The 17848-nt window shown below is 63.6% G+C and overlaps 2 protein-coding genes across 3 annotated transcripts; both read left to right on the plus strand.

The window, feature by feature from the left end:
• Positions 1 to 233: 233 nt before the first annotated feature.
• On the plus strand, positions 234 to 5231 carry CASTOR1 (cytosolic arginine sensor for mTORC1 subunit 1). Of its 2 annotated transcripts, none has more exons than XM_034068647.1 (9): positions 234 to 403; positions 489 to 559; positions 2348 to 2541; positions 2658 to 2790; positions 3307 to 3430; positions 4013 to 4126; positions 4224 to 4306; positions 4415 to 4509; positions 4587 to 5231. In XM_034068647.1, the coding sequence occupies exons 1-9, from the start codon at positions 291 to 293 to the stop codon at positions 4650 to 4652; spliced, it is 993 nt and encodes a 330-aa protein (XP_033924538.1). In that variant the 5' UTR covers positions 234 to 290; the 3' UTR covers positions 4653 to 5231. The 2 variants fall into 2 exon arrangements, with proteins under 2 accessions (XP_033924538.1, XP_033924540.1); XM_034068649.1 differs by having other exon boundaries at positions 4415 to 4505.
• A 9879-nt stretch (positions 5232 to 15110) lies between these two features.
• LIF (LIF interleukin 6 family cytokine) lies at positions 15111 to 16152 on the plus strand. The gene is made up of 3 exons (XM_034068419.1): positions 15111 to 15174; positions 15394 to 15572; positions 15715 to 16152. Exons 1-3 carry the CDS (start codon positions 15111 to 15113, stop codon positions 16150 to 16152), a joined length of 681 nt encoding a protein of 226 aa, XP_033924310.1.
• Positions 16153 to 17848: the final 1696 nt, after the last annotated feature.

Genomic DNA, 17848 nt, shown 5'->3' on the forward strand with positions numbered 1-17848 from the left:
CCCATATCCCCTGGGGGGTCCTGCCGGGGAGGGAAGGTGCTGGGAGGTGCCATGGGGCAGGACCCGCTGCTCTCACCCCGATGTCCCCGCCCTGGTTAACCCCATGTCTGGTGGAGGTGGGGGTCGGCGTTTGGGGTTGCGATGAACCCGGTCCCTGCGTGACCGGGCCTGGGGCACCGGGAGGGGGGCGTGGAGATGGGCGGAGCGATGGGCATGGCCAGCGGTGTCCCCGCCCCCTGGACGGGGCGGGCTTGTGCCGAGGCGACGGCGGGTCCCGGTGCGGCGGGGCCATGGACCTGCACATCCTGGAGCACCGGGTGCGGGTGCTGAGCCTGGCCCGCCGCGGGCTCTGGCTCTACACGCACCCGCTGCTCAAGCTGCTCTTCCTGCCCCAGCGCTGCAGGTACCGACCTTCCTCTCCCCCACCCCCCCGCTCCTCCTCCTCCGGTGCCCGGCCCCGGGGTTGGCAGTGCCGGTTTGTTCTTCAGGTGCAAGTTCTTCAGCCTGACGGAGACCCCCGAGGACTACACCATCATGCTGGACGAGGAGGGCTTCAAAGGTACCCGCCTGTCACCACTGACACGAGTTGTGCACGTTCTCAGCCCACCCGAGCGCAGCAGCGCTCCGGTCCTGAGCCACAAGGAGCGAGTCCCGGCTGGTAGCGCGGCTCCCTGAGAGCGTGCCCATCCCCGGGGCTCTTGGCCACGGAGCTCCCATCCCCTTGGCGCCGGCGCTGGGGATGTCCCAGCCTGCCTGGCCACGGCCCAGGCAGAGCCGCGGTGCTGCGGGGCCGATTCTGCACCCACCGAGGCTGGCAGGGGGGGAATCCTCCCGGGGCAGCGGGGGGCGGGTTTCGGGGTGTCCTATGGGGGGGTTGGAGCCATCCCGGCCCCGCCGCCCTCTCGGGATGTGTCACTGGGTGACGTCCCCACGCGGGTGACCAGCACCGGGGGTACCGGCCCGACGGGCCCGGCTGCGCTGCGCTGCCCCGGAGGGGCCGGGTCCCGCCCGGCTTCCCCACGCCCAAAGCTTCGTGCCGGGGCCGGCCGCAGCTCATCCCTGTGGCTGTGCCGCAGGGGCAGGGGCAGCGCTGCGGCCGGACCCAGCTCCCACCTCCGGGCCCGGCCCCATTGCCCACGGAAGGGGCCGCGTGGCCGGGATCTTTCCCCCCCCCCCCCCCCCTTCCCCACGGATTGTTTCATTTCGGGGCCTGTGCGCAAACGTTCCCCATCCCGAGGGGAGGGCGGGAAGTGCCGAACAATGGCTCCCGAGCCGGGGGCCCTGCGGCTCCGAGTGTGTCCCCCGAGCCTGGCGGTGCCTCCCCGCTGCGGGGACCCCCCACAAGAGCGCTGCGCCCCCGCTATCCCCGTGGAGGGCGAGGTGGCACCGCCGGGGGGTGACGCGAGGAGCGGGGCGCTCCCCCCCCGGCTCCGGGTGCTGTTGGAAAGCGATTTAGCGGCCGGCGCTGGGACAGGTCCCACGTCCCCGCGTGTCCCCCCCGCGGCCCCAGCGCGGAGCCCTGGGCCTGAGCCGAGGTTGTTCTGGCGCTTCCTGCGCAGGAACAGGCGCTGGGAACACCCGCCGAGAGCCTGGATCCGGCCCCGCTCCCGCCCTGCCCAGCCGTGGAGTGGGAACAGGGTGCGGAGCCTGCCCCATGATGGGGACCCCCCCCGCGGTGACCTCCCCATCACCACTGGTGCGATGAGTTTGTCTTCTCAGGGGGGCTGGGGCACCAGCGGGCTCCCATGTGTCCCATGGGGGGGGGAAGCGGTCTGGAGACCCCTTGGGTGGCCACCCCCCATGTCCTGCGGGTGCTGTGGGGTGCGGAAATGGTGCCCAGCGATGGGTCCTGGGGCACCCCAGCAGTGCCAGGTCCTCTCCTGGGCAGGGGTTGAGCACAGTGGTTGGGGGGGGAGCACACACAACCCTTCCTCATCCCCTCTGGTGCCCTGTGTCCTGCTATGGTGCTGGGGACTGGTGGGGGGCAAAGGATGAGCTAGGCATCACCAAGGTAATGCTGGTTTTGGGGTGTACTGCACCCTAACACCCCCTTGCACCCACCTTGGAGTGCTGCTGTGGGGAGGAGAGATGGGGCCTAACACTGAAGTGTCATAGGCTTGGTCTGCTCATCCCTGCACACACATCTTGGCTCGTGATGCTGGTTCTTATGGATGGGGCTGGTCTGTGCCCCCAACCAGCACCTCCAGCCCCACACCTGGGGCTGATCCTGCCCTGCCCCCCCTGGCCAGCTCGTCAGCCCCTGAGGAGCAGTGTGAGGTGTCCTGGGCAGGGTGTGCAGGAGGGGATGTGCCGTGGCCACAGCCCCGTTGTCCCTGTCCCCCCACAGAGCTGCCGCCCTCCGAGTTCATGCAGGTGGCGGACTCGACGTGGCTGGTGCTCAGCGTGGTGTCCAACGGGCGCGAGCCCCCCGGCTGCCAGGCCACCGGCGTCACCAAGATCGCACGCTCGGTCATCGCGCCGCTGGCCGAGCACCACGTCTCTGTGCTGATGCTCTCCACCTACCAGACCGACTTCATCCTGGTGAGCACTGGGCGAGGATGGAGGGGGCTGGTCCCATGGGGGTGCTGGGTGAGGACCCCTCTGGCCCCAGCTGGTGCTGGTGGTGATGCTGGGCCTGATCCTGCCCCCCTGGCCAGGTCCGGGAGCGGGACCTGCCCGTGGTGATCCACACACTGGCTGGGGAGTTCGACATCTACAAAGAGGAGAGTGGTGAATGCGTCCCCGTCACCTGCGAGGATGTGAGCAATGGGTTCCTCAAGCCCAAGCCGGGTGAGTGACACGGGGTCCATGTCCCCCAGGGCCACCTGGTCCCCTCAGAGGTGCTCCAGCTCCCATCAGTGGTACCCACGTCACAGAATCCCAGCCTAGTTTGGGTTGAAGGGACCTTAAACCTGCTCCAGCTCCAACCCCTGCCACAGGCAGGGACCCCTTCCACTGGAGCAGCTGCTCCAAACCCCTGTGTCCAACCTGGCCTTGAACACTGCCAGGGATGGGGCAGCCACAGCTTCTCTGGGCACCCTGTGCCAGCGCCTCAGCACCCTCACAGGGAACAGCTTCTGCCTAAGAGCTCAGCTCAGTCTCCCCTGTTCTGGCAGGTTCAAGCCATTCCCCTTGGCCTGTCCCTACAGGCCATTGTCCCAAGCCCCTCTCCAGCTTTCCTGCAGCCCCTTTAGGCACTGGAGCTGCTCTCAGGTCCCCGAGGGATGCGGGGCTGTGGCTGCGGTGGCCACGCGGTGGCACTGCGCGCCTGTCCCCAACCTGACAGGTGCCTCTTCCCCCCCCCAGCTGCCAGCCCCACGCTGCACCCGGTGCAGAGCCCCCAGACCCGCTTCTGCATCCTGACCGTGGCCCCCGACACGCTGCCCGCCATCGCCACCATGCTCATCGACGTCCTCTTCTACTCCCACAGGTGGGTCCTGGCAATGGGACATGGTGGCTGCTCCTCACCCAGTGCCACCCTTCCCTCCCTTCATCCCTCCATCCATCCAATCACCCTTGTGCCACCTGAGCTGCAGGGACGTGTGTCCCTTTCCCTTGCTCCCAGTGGCTTTTCAAGCTCTGGGTGTGTTTTGCAACCTGGTTTTGCCTCCTGACCCACATGTGGCTGTTGTGGGTCCCACTGCCACCATGGGAGGTGGGAGCCCCAGGACCACCTAAGGACAAGCCCTCCCACTGCAGCAGAGCAGGAGAGATGGATTGTGAAACTGGTGGTGATGGTGCCGTGGCAAGGGGATGCTCCTGGCCATGTCCCATGGGATGACACCCTTCCTGTGGGACCCTCTTGCTTCAGAGCCACTGCAGCACTGTAGGAGTGCCCTAAGCCCTGGTGTCACCCCTGTCCCCAGCCCGGTCCCTGTGCAAGCTGCAGACCCTGGGGTATCACTGGCTCCCCCTGCTCCCCAGTCCCAGCTCACCCAACACGATGCCCTGTGCCACCACCGAGCCTTTTCCACCCCATGCTGGGGACCATGACCCCTTTCCTGCCCTGCAGCCCCCCATGGGAGCCCGGAGCCGGCAGTCAGGACCTCGACTCCATCACCTTCTTTGCCTTCTCCCTCATCGATGGCTACATCTCCATCGTGATGGACGCCGAAACCCAGAAGCGGTGGGTGCTGTCCCTGGGGGTGTCCATCCCTCTGCCCCCCTGGGGTGTGAGTGAACCCCAGGAAAGGGGGGGTTCACTCCGCAGCCCCCTCTCTCAGGTTCCCCAGTGACTTGCTGCTGACCAGCTCGACAGGGGAGCTGTGGCGGATGGTGCGGATCGGGGGGCAGCCCCTCGGCTTTGGTAAGACATGTCCCCATCCTCCCCTGACCTGCCCTGGGGGTGATGCTCCCCTTGTGCATCCCTGTGGCACCAAGGCCACCACTCTATGGGGACCCCTTTCCTGCCCAGATGAGTGCGGCATTGTGGCGCAGATCGCGGAGCCGCTGGCCGCTGCTGACATCTCCGCTTACTACATCAGCACCTTCAACTTCGACCATGCCTTGGTGAGCACCTGACCCCGGGGACCCACCGCCCTGGGGGTGTTCCCATGGGGCTGACAACCCCTTTCCTCCCCTGGCAGGTCCCTGAGGAGGGCATCGCCGAGGTCATCCAGCTGCTGCAGCAGCGCCAGGACAGCAGCAGATAGTGGCCGGTTGTCCCCATGCCGGGTGGCCCAGTGTGGTGGCACAGGGGGGGTGTCCCTGCCCCTCCTCACCCCCATCGTATTCCTTAGTTTTAATGTTAAGGCTCCCCATGGTGTGGGGCAGAGGAGGGTGCAGCATCGCTCCCTGCCTGCTGGGGATGTGGGGAACTGGTGGCCTCATGGCAATGGGACAGTGGTCCTGCTGTGCCATCCCACCCCTCCATCCCTGTTGGGGGGCTCCGGAGGAGAATGGATGCCCCCAGGGACCTGCTGGAGGAGGGGACATGGAGGGGACGTGCCACAGAGCAGTGATGGGGGCGATGGCCCAGGATGTGTCCCCATGCCCTGTGTGTGCCCCTATGGGTGGGAAGTGGCCGTGATGCTCTGGGGCACCCCTGGACCAGCCCCATCTTGGTGAAAAGCCTCTCCGGAGCTGGGCTTCCCCCTGGCACCCCAAAGCTCTCCATAGTGAGGCCCGGTGTCCCCTCCCTGATGGCTGTCGCCTGTCGTGGTGAGCCCAGCTCTGCCAAGCTGCATTTCCATGGAGTTTATTGAGGAGTCAATAAAAGCTGTTGTTTTTATTGCCACGTCCCTGGGGGGTGGCACCGGGTGGGATGGGAACGGAGGTGATGGGGGGGACACCCCCGTGCGCCCTGTGGTGGGGTCAGCTCCAATGCCCCCTGCTTTGGGTGCTGGAAACCTCTTTGTGAGCAGCTCAGTGGGGCTGGGGGGGACCCCAGCTCTGCTCCAGTCCCGTTCCCACTGCCCCAGGCACCAGCAGGGTCCCGGCCATGTCCTCCCCACGTCAGCTCCCTCCGGGTTCCTGTGGTGGCTTCAAGCTCCTCTTTCCTGTCTCGTCCCTTGTCATGGGACGCTGGTGACGCGCCCAGCGATGAGGAAACTGCCCCGGCCCATGCGGTCACCGGCGCTGTTCCTGTCCCTGCTGTGGCTGCACAGGCACCACCGCCTGCCCGCCCCGGGGGTCACAGCCATGGGGACCCGTGGGGAGCCCTGGGGAGTGAAGGGTGGGCCCGTGGGGTCCTGCTCACCCGGGCACAGAGCTGGGGTCCTGACACAGCACTGTGTGTGCTGGAGGGTCCACAGGGACAGGGAGGGAGGGAGAGATGGATGGGTGAATGGGTGCATGAATGGATCGATGGGTGGATGGATGGATGCATTCATGGAAGGAAGGACAGATGGATGCATGGACAAGTGGAGAGATGGATGGACACACACAAATAGATTGGTGGATGGATAGATGGATGGATGGATGGATGGATGAGTGGATGTACAGATGCATGGGCAGTTGATTCATTATACAGGTGACAGGTAGATGGATAGACAGGTTGATGGAGAGGTGGACAGGTGGTGGACATGCAGCTGTGTGTGTGGATGGATAGGTAGACATACAGACAGATGGTAAATGGGCTGCCTAGATAGACAGATGGACAAACTCCTACAGACAGATGTGCAGAGAGAAGGATGCTCTCCTGGGTCCCGGCCCCCCCGACCCAGCCCAGCACCACCTCTGTTGCGGGACACATGGAGGAGGAGGAGGGGGCAGGTCCTGCCCTGGGGAATCCTCAGCTTGCGGATGCCTGGGTGGGAAATTTGGGTAAAGAGAACACTTCTTCCCCTGGGGGTGAGTCACAGGCGCTCTTCCGTCCGGAGCAGACGTTATCACTGGGCTGTACCCCCCGTGCCATCACTGAGCCCTCCCAGGGTGGAAGTTTGGCATGGGGAAGCTCCCTCTCCTCACACCAGCAACTTGGTGGCACTAAAACGGAGCCCAACGTGTCCCAAAGAGCTGATCCCATGCACCCATTTCATGGAGCAGGCAAAGCCAGCTCTATCCGCTGGGAAAGGGGAGCTGGGGCAGGGTAAAGGGGCTGTTTGCAGTGGGTGCTGCTGTGGTGCTGGTGCTGAGCAAGCTGGGCTCTCCCATGGTGGTTGCATAAGGCTGACGCAGCAGTGAGGGCAGCGCTGCCCGCACCATGCTTCCGCTGCCCTTGGGCAACACCCACTGTGTGTGGTTCCTCTCCAAGGGCACCCATGGGTGCTGCTGGGCAGAGGGGCTGAGCCACGCTCCATCAACACCCAAAGCCATCACCTACAGGGATGGGTTGCTGGGAGCAGATGGGTGGAGGGAGGGATGGAGCATCCTCTGGAGCATCACTGAGTGCCATGGCCATGCTGGGATGCTCATCTTTCTCCTCCCATTTGGGTCCCCAGTAGGCTTTTGGACAGGGATTGGCTTGTTCCTACAGCAGGAACAGGGACTTTGGCATAGGGGATGGATACATGTGCCTGGCACATGCTGTTTGTGCCTCCAGGGTTGATGCCAAGGTGATAGGCTCAAAGGGCTGAGCTCTTCCCATGGCACAGGGCAGTCCTTGGGCATTCCAGGATGTTATGAACTTCCCAGGCTTCCACCTCCCTCCTTATCCAGGCAGGTTTTTAGCTTTCATGACTGGACCCAGTAGGGGAAGCCCCCTGTGATGGGACATACATGTCCCCACATGGTGGCACCACCATCCCTGGGTGCCAGCCCTGACACTGCTGTGCTCTTTTGCACTGGGGTTTCGGGGCAGCTGAGGATGTTTTCGGTTCAACCACCCCATTGGGTGCCGCACAGTGAAACCAGAGTGACTCAGAGCATCCCTTCTCCAGGCAGCCGGGTCCTGGGGTTCCGGGATGAGCAGCGGGACCCACACGGGCTCCCTCGAGGAACTGAATCGAAGAACGAGCCCGTTGGCAGGGCAGCATCATTTCCTCCCGCCGGGCTCAGCCCTGCTCATTGGCCCCCGGGCACGGCCTTGCTCCCCGCTGCCTCCCCGCTGGGGCCGGGTGCCCCGGTCGGAGGTGGGGGCAATGGGTGCTCTTTAAAAGGCGAAGTTCCCCATCGGCAGCAGTGAAGGAAGTGAACTCGCGCCGAAACAACCCTGCCCCGGCCATGCGGAGCGAAGGGCGGCCCTGGCGCGTGCTGGCAGGTACGGGGCTGCTGCCGGCCCTCGGCTGCCTGCAGCTCATGGGGGGGGCTCAGGCAGGGAGCGGGGGCTGCTGGTGTCAGGGGTGCTGGCAGGGGATGGGTACATCCCACCCCATGTGGGAGCATGGGGATGGGCATCCCATGGGGGTCCCTTTGTGCCTGGGGAAGGGGATGGGCAGGAGGGGACATGGTTTGGTGGTCAGTGTGGAGACTGATGGCAGAGTCGGTTGCTGGCACAGCCCACACAAGCCCTTCGGCTCCACCAGTGCAGCAGTGCTGGGTGCTGGGTGCTGCTCCAGCACCGCATCTGAGGCCACTGCCCGCACACAGCCATGGGTGACAATGGGGCTGGGACAGCATCCAGCTGGAGCCAAGGGGCTGGATCCAGGGGTGTCACCGCTGTCTCCACCTTCATGGTGGCCCATGGTGACAGGCAGCTGCTGGGGTAACTGCTGTGGCTGCTCAGTGGCATCATTACCACCCTTGTCCTCATCCTTCTGCTCCCCACTGGGTCCCCGGCAGGCTTTTGGCACAGGGGCTTGTCCCTGCAGCAGGACTGGAGACTGTGGCACAGGGGATGGTTGCATGTGCCTGGCACAAGCTGTTCTTGCTTCCAGACCTGATGCTGAGGGGATGGGCGCACAGGGCTGAGCTGTCCCTGTGGCACAGGGACCAGTGAGCTTGCACCTTTCCGGCACGGTCAAGGGGCTGCCTCCCTGCCTCCAGCGATGTCCCAGTGTCCCCTCCTGACCCTTCTTTTCCTCCCCAGTTGTCACCAAAGGGCTCTTCCTCCTCTGGGCGGTGCCGGGCCAGGGGGGGCGGCCCCTGCAGCCCCCGACCCTGCAGCAGATCCAGGCGCTGGTAAGGCACATGGCCGAGGATGCGCAGGAGCTCTTCACCTTCTATGTGAGTCCCTGTCCCCAGGGTGCGGGGTCGCTCCTGTCCCCTCCACGGGGGGACACACAGCGCTGAGGGGTGGGGGGTCCCCGTGCTGCTCCCATCCCACCCCGCTGACCTTTCCCTCCCACCCCGGGCAGGAGGAGGACCAGCGCCTGGCCTTCCACAACCTCTGCCGCACCAACCACCCTCCCGAGTGGCTGCGGGGCCCGGTGCTGGGGCCCGGGGGGCTGCGGGGACTGCGGGGGACCATGGCCCGCATGGCCCGGGCGCTGCAGGACATCACCCGGCAGCAGCGCGACCTCAACCCGCCCGGCGCCGAGATCCTGCGCCGCTTGGCCAGCACCCACCTGAAGGTGCGAGGGCTCCTCAACAACCTGGAGGGGCTCTTTCCGGGGCCCCGGCCCGTGCCCCGGCCCGCTCCCGGCCCCACGGCCCCCCCCAGGGTGTTCCGGCAGAAGCTGGAGGGCTGCCGGCTCCTCTGGAGCTACGCCCGCTTCATGGCCAAGCTCAGTGCCCAGCTGGAGGCTCGGACCCGAGCCCGAGCGCGCCGGGACAAGCGGAGATCACAGCGGGGCTCGCAGCTGCCTGCACGCTCCTAGCGCGGCCACTGGAGGTGTCCATGGGTCATCATCGCCAACTCCATCATCTCCGTTTGACCCAGCCCTTTCCCTGCGATGGACACGCGCCGGCTGGCCGGGATGCGCCATGGGGACCCCCTAAGCTCGCAGGGGTGAGGACACCGGCGTGCCTGGAGCAGCTCCCATCACCTCAGCTTGCCATGAGGACCAGGCTGTCCCCGTGCCACCGCTCGCCCGGCTGCAGGACAGCCCCGCTCTTCTCCCCGCAGCTCCCCCATTGCCTGCCCCACGTTCCGGTGCCGTGAGGAGCTGCACGCTCCGGTGTCCCCGGTGCCACCGCGGAGGGATGGAGCTGGCCCTTGTCACTGAGCTCTGCCGGAGTTTCCAGTGATTCAGTGGGTCTGATGACCCGGCCTGACTAAGAGCCAGCACTCGCCTGCGCTGGGGCTGCCGGCCCCTGAGGGCATCTTGGAGTGGGATCCTATGAGCTCCATGTCCCTGCGAGCTTGGTGTCCCTGTGTGTTCCAAGTGTCTGCAAACTCGATGTCCCTGTGTGCTGGGTGTCTCTGTAAGCTCCATGTCCTTGTGTGCTTGCCGTCCCATCAAGCTCTGTGTCTCCACAAGCTCAGTGTCACTGTGCTCATCCCTGTGCTCTCAGTGTCCCCCTGTGCTTGGTGTCCCTGCCCTTGTCCCTGTGTTGTGCCTCTGTGCTCGCTTGCACACTCGGTGTCCCCATGCTCTGGGTGTCCCCATGCTCAGGGTGTCCCTGTGCTCTCAGCATCCCCATATCCTGGAAGAACCCAAGCTCATCCCTCTCTGCTCATTGTCCCTGTACCCTCAGTGTTCCCAGGCCCCTCGGGCTGTGCCAGGCAGGGACTGGGCTCCAGCCACCACACTGTGACACTGGGTGGTGGCACCCCCCCCCCCCCCCATTAATTTATACCATATTATTTGTGTGTTATTGTATTTATTGACTCCTGGTGTTAATTTAATGTGTCCCCACAGTGGGAAGAGATATTTAAGGACATGCTTTTAATATATAAATATCTATTTTTGTGATAAATCTTATTTTGTATCAATTCTGAATGTGACGAGGGTTTATTTATGGATTTCACTATATTTTGGTACTGTGAGAAGGGCAGAGCCCGGGTCTGTGTAATGGCACAGGAAATAAAGCACTGACATCAGCCCATGGGCCCTGTGTCTCTGTGTCCTGGTGTCCCTGTGTCCCGATATCCCTGTGTCCAGGTGTCTGTGGGCAGAGAAGGGCTGTATTCCGGTGTCCTTGCCCAGCCACACAGTGCAGCCTGGCACATGGTGTGGCGTGGCATGGGATGCGACACACTATGAGATGTGGCATTCAGTGGGATGCAGCATGCGATGACATGGGGGCACACGACTGAGTGCAGCACACAATGGGATGCTGCACAGGATGGGATGTGGTAACTGGTGGGATGCAGCATACGATGACTTGTGGCACACAATGGGATGCAGCACATGGCACGGCGCAGTGTGGCACATGGTGCAGCATGGCATATGACGTGGCAAAGCACCACATCTCATGGCACAGACTGGCAACACCATTAAAGTGCCATGCGGCAGTGGGGCACAACCCATGTGCCACACGTCACCCAGCCCTGTGTAAGTGACCCGGAGCAGCTAAACCAAAGCACCCTTTGCTGTGGCCAGCGCGGGGACCCGGCCACCCGCTGCCACCGCTGAGTCAAAAACCCTGAGACCTGGTCATGTGGCCCTGGAGTCACTTGTTCCCCCCTGTGCCGTGTGCCATGTGCCGGTGCCGTGTGCGGTGCCCGCGGCTGCCCAGCACCGGCACTGCCTCGCTCAGTCACGGGGAGCATCAGCACCGGGACGGCCGCCGCTGCGCTGGCACCGCTGCTGTCGGGGACACTCGGAGGGGGCCACGATGTCACCATGAAGCAGCCCGGGCCGGTTTGCCACGCTGCAGGTGACGGTGCCACCACCCGCAGCTGCACCCCGGCAACGTGCATGGGCTGCGGAGGAGAGGGCGCAGGTACGTGAGCCCCGGGACTGGCCCTGGGGGGGTGAGGGGACACGCAGACAGGGGATGGCTGTCACCAAGGGGTGCTGCCAGCCCACATGTCCCCATGGGGGCACCCAAGGGGACCCCAGTGCCCATCCCGTGCTCCCATCCCATGGGAAAAGCCACCCCATGGTGGGGACATCCCTTGGATATAGTCCCCAAGGGTCCTGCCACAGGGACCTGCCACTGGATGGGTGCATGCCTGGGGGTGACACCAGTGGGGCTCAGAGGGGAGGCACCAGACTCATCCTCCTGGCATGGCCCCCCCCGTGCAGCCCCAACCCTGGCCCCAAACTTGGGGTCTCCCCCAGGGTAGAAATCTGGGGTGCCCCCCATAACCCTATATGGGGACAGCAAGGGATGGGGACCCAGAGGGGACCCAGGAGGGGAGTCTGGGATGGGATGGGGTTGTGGATAGGCCCGGGAGGGGGGGGCAATTATGGGTTGGTGCAGTTCTGGATTGGCTACTGGAGGGACACATAATTAGGGGATGAGGATGGAGGGGGCAATTCTGGGATGGGGAGAGAAAAGGTCTGGGATGAGGATGGGGATGGGGGTAAGTTCTAGGGTGGGAGTAAGGGGACAGTTCTAGCTGGGGATGGGGCGAGGGGGGCAATTATGGGATGGGGAGTGTCTATTTCTGGTCTGGGGCAGCAGGGGGCAGCATGGGGACAGGGATGGGGAGGGGGGCGACAGCGGTGGCCTCGGGACGCTCTGGGCTGGTGCCCGTGCTCCTGGGCAAGCTGATGATGGTGGGAACAGCAGCAGAGCAGCGTTCAGGCGCTGCCCCCTGCCCGCCCTGCCTCCAGCTCCGCTTCTGGGGTCCCCAAACTGGGGACACACCCAGGTTCCCTCTGCTCCCTCCGATGAGGGCTCCCCCCACTTCCCAACCAGCCCCTTCTCCTTGGGACCTACCGGGATCCTCCTCAAGCCAGCACCTCACCCCGCGCCTGCATCCCACCTTTCCATGGGACATCCCTGCGGGATCCGTGTAGGGACATTCCTGCCACCAAAGTGATTAGGAAAGGGGATTTTTTCCTGGGCATCTCCCTGTGCAGCCTGCCCTGACCAGGGATTCAGGTTTTCCTATTGGAGCATCCTCCCCTCTAAAGGGAGAACCCTCCTTTTGACCCTGCCTTGAAAACCTATTACAAATGAACCCCCAAATACCTGCCCAGCTCTGGGACATAGCAGCCCTGGGCGGAGAAAACTGCGGGAATGGGCAGCAAATGTCGATCCCTGCACACAACTGCCCCAAGAACATTCCCTGGTCATTAACACCCATTCCCGAGCTAATGAAATGCCATCAGGCATCAGCTCTCCATCAATAAACGAGGTGCTGCTCACTGTACCCCAATAAAACCAGGCGTGGGCTGCAGGGGCATCCCAGTAAGGACAGACTGGGCTGAAATGGGCTGTGGGGCATCAATGCCACCGGTAAACCTGGTTCCTGCATTGGGAAACCGAGGCAGGCAGCAGCTACATGCCCAGCACCCCCCGGCCAGCACAGGGGGGTCCTGGTGTCCCCTCGGGGTGCCACACGGGGGACACCGGGGTTGTGGTGGCTCTTGCATCACTGTTCCTCGACTGTCACCGGCGGGTTCACGCTGCCAGGGCACAAACTTGCTAAACCTGATCCAAAGTTTCAGCTGGGCCGTGCCCTTCTGAGGCAGAAAACACATAGAAAATACATAGAGCAAAATCCCCTTTAACCCCTTTTACACCCAACCCGGGGCGCAAACAGCACCCTGGTCCCACAGGACCCCACAGGGGCTGGCTCCTGCTCGGATGCTCATTCCCACACTGGGTTCAGCACCTTCCCAACCAGCCCAGAGGCAGCAGTGGGGATGGAAGGGTTAACCGGGGTGGGGGGGCCGGCCCAGCCTCTCCCCCTGGGTGGGTTTTTCCTCCAGAAAACCCACCCTTTACTCCTGAGAGTGGTGCCCAAAGGGACAAACCGATGGTGGGATGGGGGACACCAGTGCCACCGCGTCCACCCCTCGGGGGACACCGACATCCCCTTTTACCCCTCCATCCCCCGCCCAAGTCATCTTTATCCCCCCTTCATTGTCCCGACTGCTGCGGCAGCCGCCGGGGAAGCCCCATCCCGGGGAGGGGGCCGCGGGGTGAAAGTGCTGGTGGCTCCGTGAGTCACGGCCCCTTGTGCTCACATCGCGCCTCGACAGCGGCACAGCGACACCCCCGAACCCCACGTGCGGCCGCCGGCCTCCCTGCGGGACGGGGGCAATCCCCATTGCCCCCCCCCCCCCCCCCGTTTCCCTTCCCACCCACATCCCCGCAGCACCTCCCCGGCCCCTTGCGTGAAAAGGATTGAAAAATAAAAGGCGGCAGCCCCCGAAGCCGCAATCCCGGTGACATCAACTTTATCAGAAGTTTATTTCTAAGAATCATTCAGGATTTCCAAAGCCCTCGACTTCCTGATTTCCAGTTTCAATAGAAGTAACGATAGTGGTGCTGCTCCCCCCCCCCCGCCCCCCCCCTCCTCCCCTTTCTTACAACACAGGCTGGCTGCCGGACCGGTATATAAACCCCGAGAAGTCCCCCAGTATGAACATGAATTTCTGAAAACTCCCTCTGCCAACACCAATCCCTATTAAGTCGCTCCTGGGACGCGGCTCACAATGAAGTTCGTGCCGGCAGGTAAAAAGAAAACTCAGCTTTGAGGGGGGATTATTCCCCCTTTCCACCCTTCCTTCCCTCTCCCCCCGCTCCTCTTTCCCCGGTGATGCTCGGGCACAGGCGGGTCCCGGTTCGCCGCCGCTGCCAGAGCCGGAGCCAGGGCTCCCGCCACGCCGCGTTCCCCCGGGATGAGCATCTCTGGGAATTGGCAGCCGGGAGCGAAGCGCGGCGCTGGCGCGGTGTAGCCAACATCTGGACACTTATATAACTGGAACTGCGGCCAAGAAAGGGGGAAAGAAACCCAAAACGGGTGTGTGTGTGTGTGTGTGTGTGTGTGTGTGTAATTTTCTTTTTGGGCTTTTTGGGGCTTTTTTATACTTTTCCACCCCCCTCCTGCTTTCCTCCTTCTGGGGCTCCCGGTGCTGTGGACTGCCGCTGCCCCGCAGCGCTGGAGCCATGGGGAGGATGCCAAGTGCAGCAGGGAGCGGATGCTGCCCCAGCAGCGGTGCTGGGGGGGTCCTACAGGGCAGCACTCACCCGGGGCCCCCCCTCAGTCCGTCCCCTGGCACATGTGAAATGGGCAGAGGGCAGCGGCCGGGACAAGGGGAGGATGCAGTGAGGGGGCCTTAGGGGGTGTCAGGGTATCTGAATCCCATGGGAAAACCCAGGGAGGGAGGGTCCTCCCCGTCCTGCGCAGGAGGGGAGCGGCGGTGGGTCGGGAATCTCATCACGCCCAGGTAAGTCCTTTCCCACCTGGGCAGGGTAAAGAAAACAAGGTTTGAATTACCCGGCGTGGCCGAGGCGCTGGCAAGTGTAGGCAGCTTCGGCTGGGGACGCATCCAGGGCACCCGGTGCTGGCATCCTGGGGTACCCTGCTCTGGGAATGCCATGCTCCGGAGGTGCTTGGGCCTCCCTGAGCAGGGATTCTGCTTTGAGGGGTCCCCAGGGTTGGAGGGTTGCAGCATCCCACTCTCACCAGGGTCACCCAGAAGCTCAAGGGTCTCCTTGTTCCGCATCCAGGGATCTCCTGTCTGGTGTCTCTGGCAGCTGCAGTGTCATTCCCGGGGGCTTCTCTTGCCCGTTCCGCAGACAGGGAAACTGAGGCAGGCGCTGAGGCTGGAGCGGGCAGGGAGGGTTTGCCGGAGGCAGGTTTCCTTGCGGGCGCCCCCGGTGAGTCAGCCGGGGCTGGGGTGGGGCCTTGTTCCCGCAGCGCCGGGACAGGGATAACGGAGAGGGAAAGCGCTTTGCGTATTTCATCAAACCCAACAGGTCGTCACCGGGCCCCTTGCGAAATGTGGGAATGCCGTGGGGCGCCCCGCCGGGAAGGGAGGAGGGAGAGTGCCTGCCGGGGGGCAGGTGAGGGGCACGGCAGACGGGAGCCTCTGCACGGCCGGGATGGGAACGTGGGGTCTGCCTTGGACCCCAGGCCCCAGCAGGATATGTCCCCGCTCTGGCTGCACACCCGGAGCTGGGGACACGCTCAGGGGATGCTCTGCATCACCAGTGCCGCGGTACCCATGGACCAGCACCGGCTCGGGCCCTGCCGTGACCTCTCTCTTGCCTCTCTCCCCACAGGCGTTGTGCCCTTCGTGGCCCTGCTGCTGCTGCAGCGGCGGCCGGTGGCCGGGCGGGCACTGCTGGTGAGCGGCCCCGGCTGCCCCGGCCACGGCCTGTGCCGCTCCAACGTGCAGGAGCAGACCCGCAGGCAGGTAGCGCTGCTCAACGCCACCGCTCAGGACCTCTTCAGCCTCTATGTAAGTGCTGCTCGGGGAGGTTGTGGCCGCGAAACCACCCCTGGGGCTGTTTGTGCATGGATGGGAAGGGCTGGGGCCGGTGCAGGAGGTGTCCAGGGGGGCGGGCAGGGTACACGGGGGTGACAGTGTCCTCTCCTCCCAGCTGAAGTGCCAGGGAGAGCCGTTCAGCAGCGAGACCGACAAGCTCTGCAACCCTAGCAGCGTGTTCTTCCCCGCCTTCCGCGTCAACCGGACGAGTGAGAGGAAGGAGGTGATGGTGGCCATGTACAAGCTCTTCGCCTTCCTCAACGCCTCGCTCGGCAACATCACTCGGGACCAGGAGGAGCTCAACCCCACGGCCAAGGAGCTCCTGGACCGGCTCCACAACACCACCAAGACCACGCGGGGCCTCATCTCCAACCTCACCTGCCTGCTCTGCAAGAACTACAACGTCTTCCAGGTGGACGTCAACTATGGGGAGAGCTCCAAGGGCAAGAGCACCTTCAAGAAGAAGCAGCAGGGCTGCCAGGTGCTCAGGAAGTACGTGCAGGTCATTGCCCAGGCCGCCCGCGTCCTCCTACCTCACCTCAGCCCCCCGTGAGCGCCTGCCCCGGCTCTTCTGCCCCTCACCGTCCGCCCCTCAACTCCTATTTATTACCCTGGACCCTGTGCTGGCCCCACCGACCTCTGGTCTTTATCTGCCCCTTGCGGGGGTGAACGTTGCAGCCTGGTGTGTCCCGGGAGGAGCAGAGCTGGGGCCGGCATCCAGCGGGACGAGGCAGCGCATCCCAGAGGTGATGCTGCAGTGCAGGCTGGTCCTGGGATGCGTCTCGGCTGTTCCGTGCCCCATGTAGGGAGCTGTGAGGGGCTGGCGGCAGGGCTGGACTCTGTTCCTCACAGTCGGTGTCCTCCATCCTGGAGAGGGACCTGATGGACATCCCGAGCATCGCCCCAAAGCCTCCGCTGCCCTGGGAAACAGGGCTGGGATGAAGGACGCCGGGATGCTGCGGCTGGCGGGGACACAGAGCACGGGGACCTGCACACCTTGAGGCTGGGCTCTGCCACAAATGAGCCAAACTGAGGGTACGGGGTGGCCGTGGCAGCTGGGGCTGGGGCCAGGTCCCACCGGCTGGGACAAGGCCACCGCTGGGGACATTGCCGACAGCTGCCCCACGGCCCATTCCCTTTGGAAAAGTGCCCTTCCCATTGGGAGGGCTCTGAAGGTACCAAGGGCTGTGCACAGCAGAACGTGGCCCCAGCGCAGGGACGCGGGGACATGGGGACATGGGGACACAGGGACACGGGGACGGGCCCCAGGCCGGTGGCAGGAGGCGCTGGCTCGCTCCTGGCACCGGAGCGGGCTGTGAGGGTTATTTATTGCCTCGGTGGTAAAGCCCAGTGTGCACCGAGGGCTCTGACCTGGCTTCTAATAATGTTATTAATAATAATAATTAATAATAATTAATAATAAGATTTGTGGTAATATATATAGAGAGAATTCTATTTAAATATTTATTTTTTATACTTCTTTCCCTCCCCCCTTTTTTTAAATAAACCAACAGAAATGGACTCCGTTTGCCTTCTCTTTGCTGGGTTCCCTTCAACTCACCCCCAGACTCCTCTGCTGCTCCTCTGAAACACCCTCAGGGCCCCCACAACCCCTCAAGCATCGCAGTGGGTGGGGGGTCACCATCCCCTGTCCCTCTGCTCCTTCTTCCTTTCCCATCTCCTCTGGGATGCCTGATTGTGAAGGCGTTTTCTAGGGAAGGAGGGGTGGGGGGTAATGCTTAAACTGACATTTTCCAGCTGCTCAAAAGCACCAGGAGGGTGCAGGAAGCATCGTGGTGCAGGGACCATGATGGTGTGGGGATTATCACAGTGTGGGGAACATTGTGGTGTGGGGAGCATGTTGGTGCAGGGACCATCATGGAGTGGAGACCATCATGGAGCTGGGACCATCACCCCATGGAAAGCATCATGAAATGGGGAACATCATGGAGTGGCGAGCATCATGGTGTGGGAAGCATCATGATGCAGGGATCATCACGGCGTGGGGAGCATGGTGGAGTGGGGAGCATCCCAGCATGGGGACCAGCGCAGCGCAGGCACCACGGTGGCGCAGGGAGCTGCGCTCTGGCAGTGCCTGGGGGTACTGGGAACCACTGGAGCCGGCTGGGAAGAGGCAGAGGGAGGAGAGCAAGAGCTGGGGGGGGGGGGGGGGGTTCAGATAAAGTCCCAGCCGCTTCCCAGGCAGCCCTGGGAGAGGCTCAGTAAAGCTTCTCCGTGGCCAAGACCAC

Source organism: Melopsittacus undulatus, chromosome 12 (genome assembly GCF_012275295.1).
Source record: "Melopsittacus undulatus isolate bMelUnd1 chromosome 12, bMelUnd1.mat.Z, whole genome shotgun sequence".
NCBI classification, from domain to species: domain Eukaryota; kingdom Metazoa; phylum Chordata; class Aves; order Psittaciformes; family Psittaculidae; genus Melopsittacus; species Melopsittacus undulatus.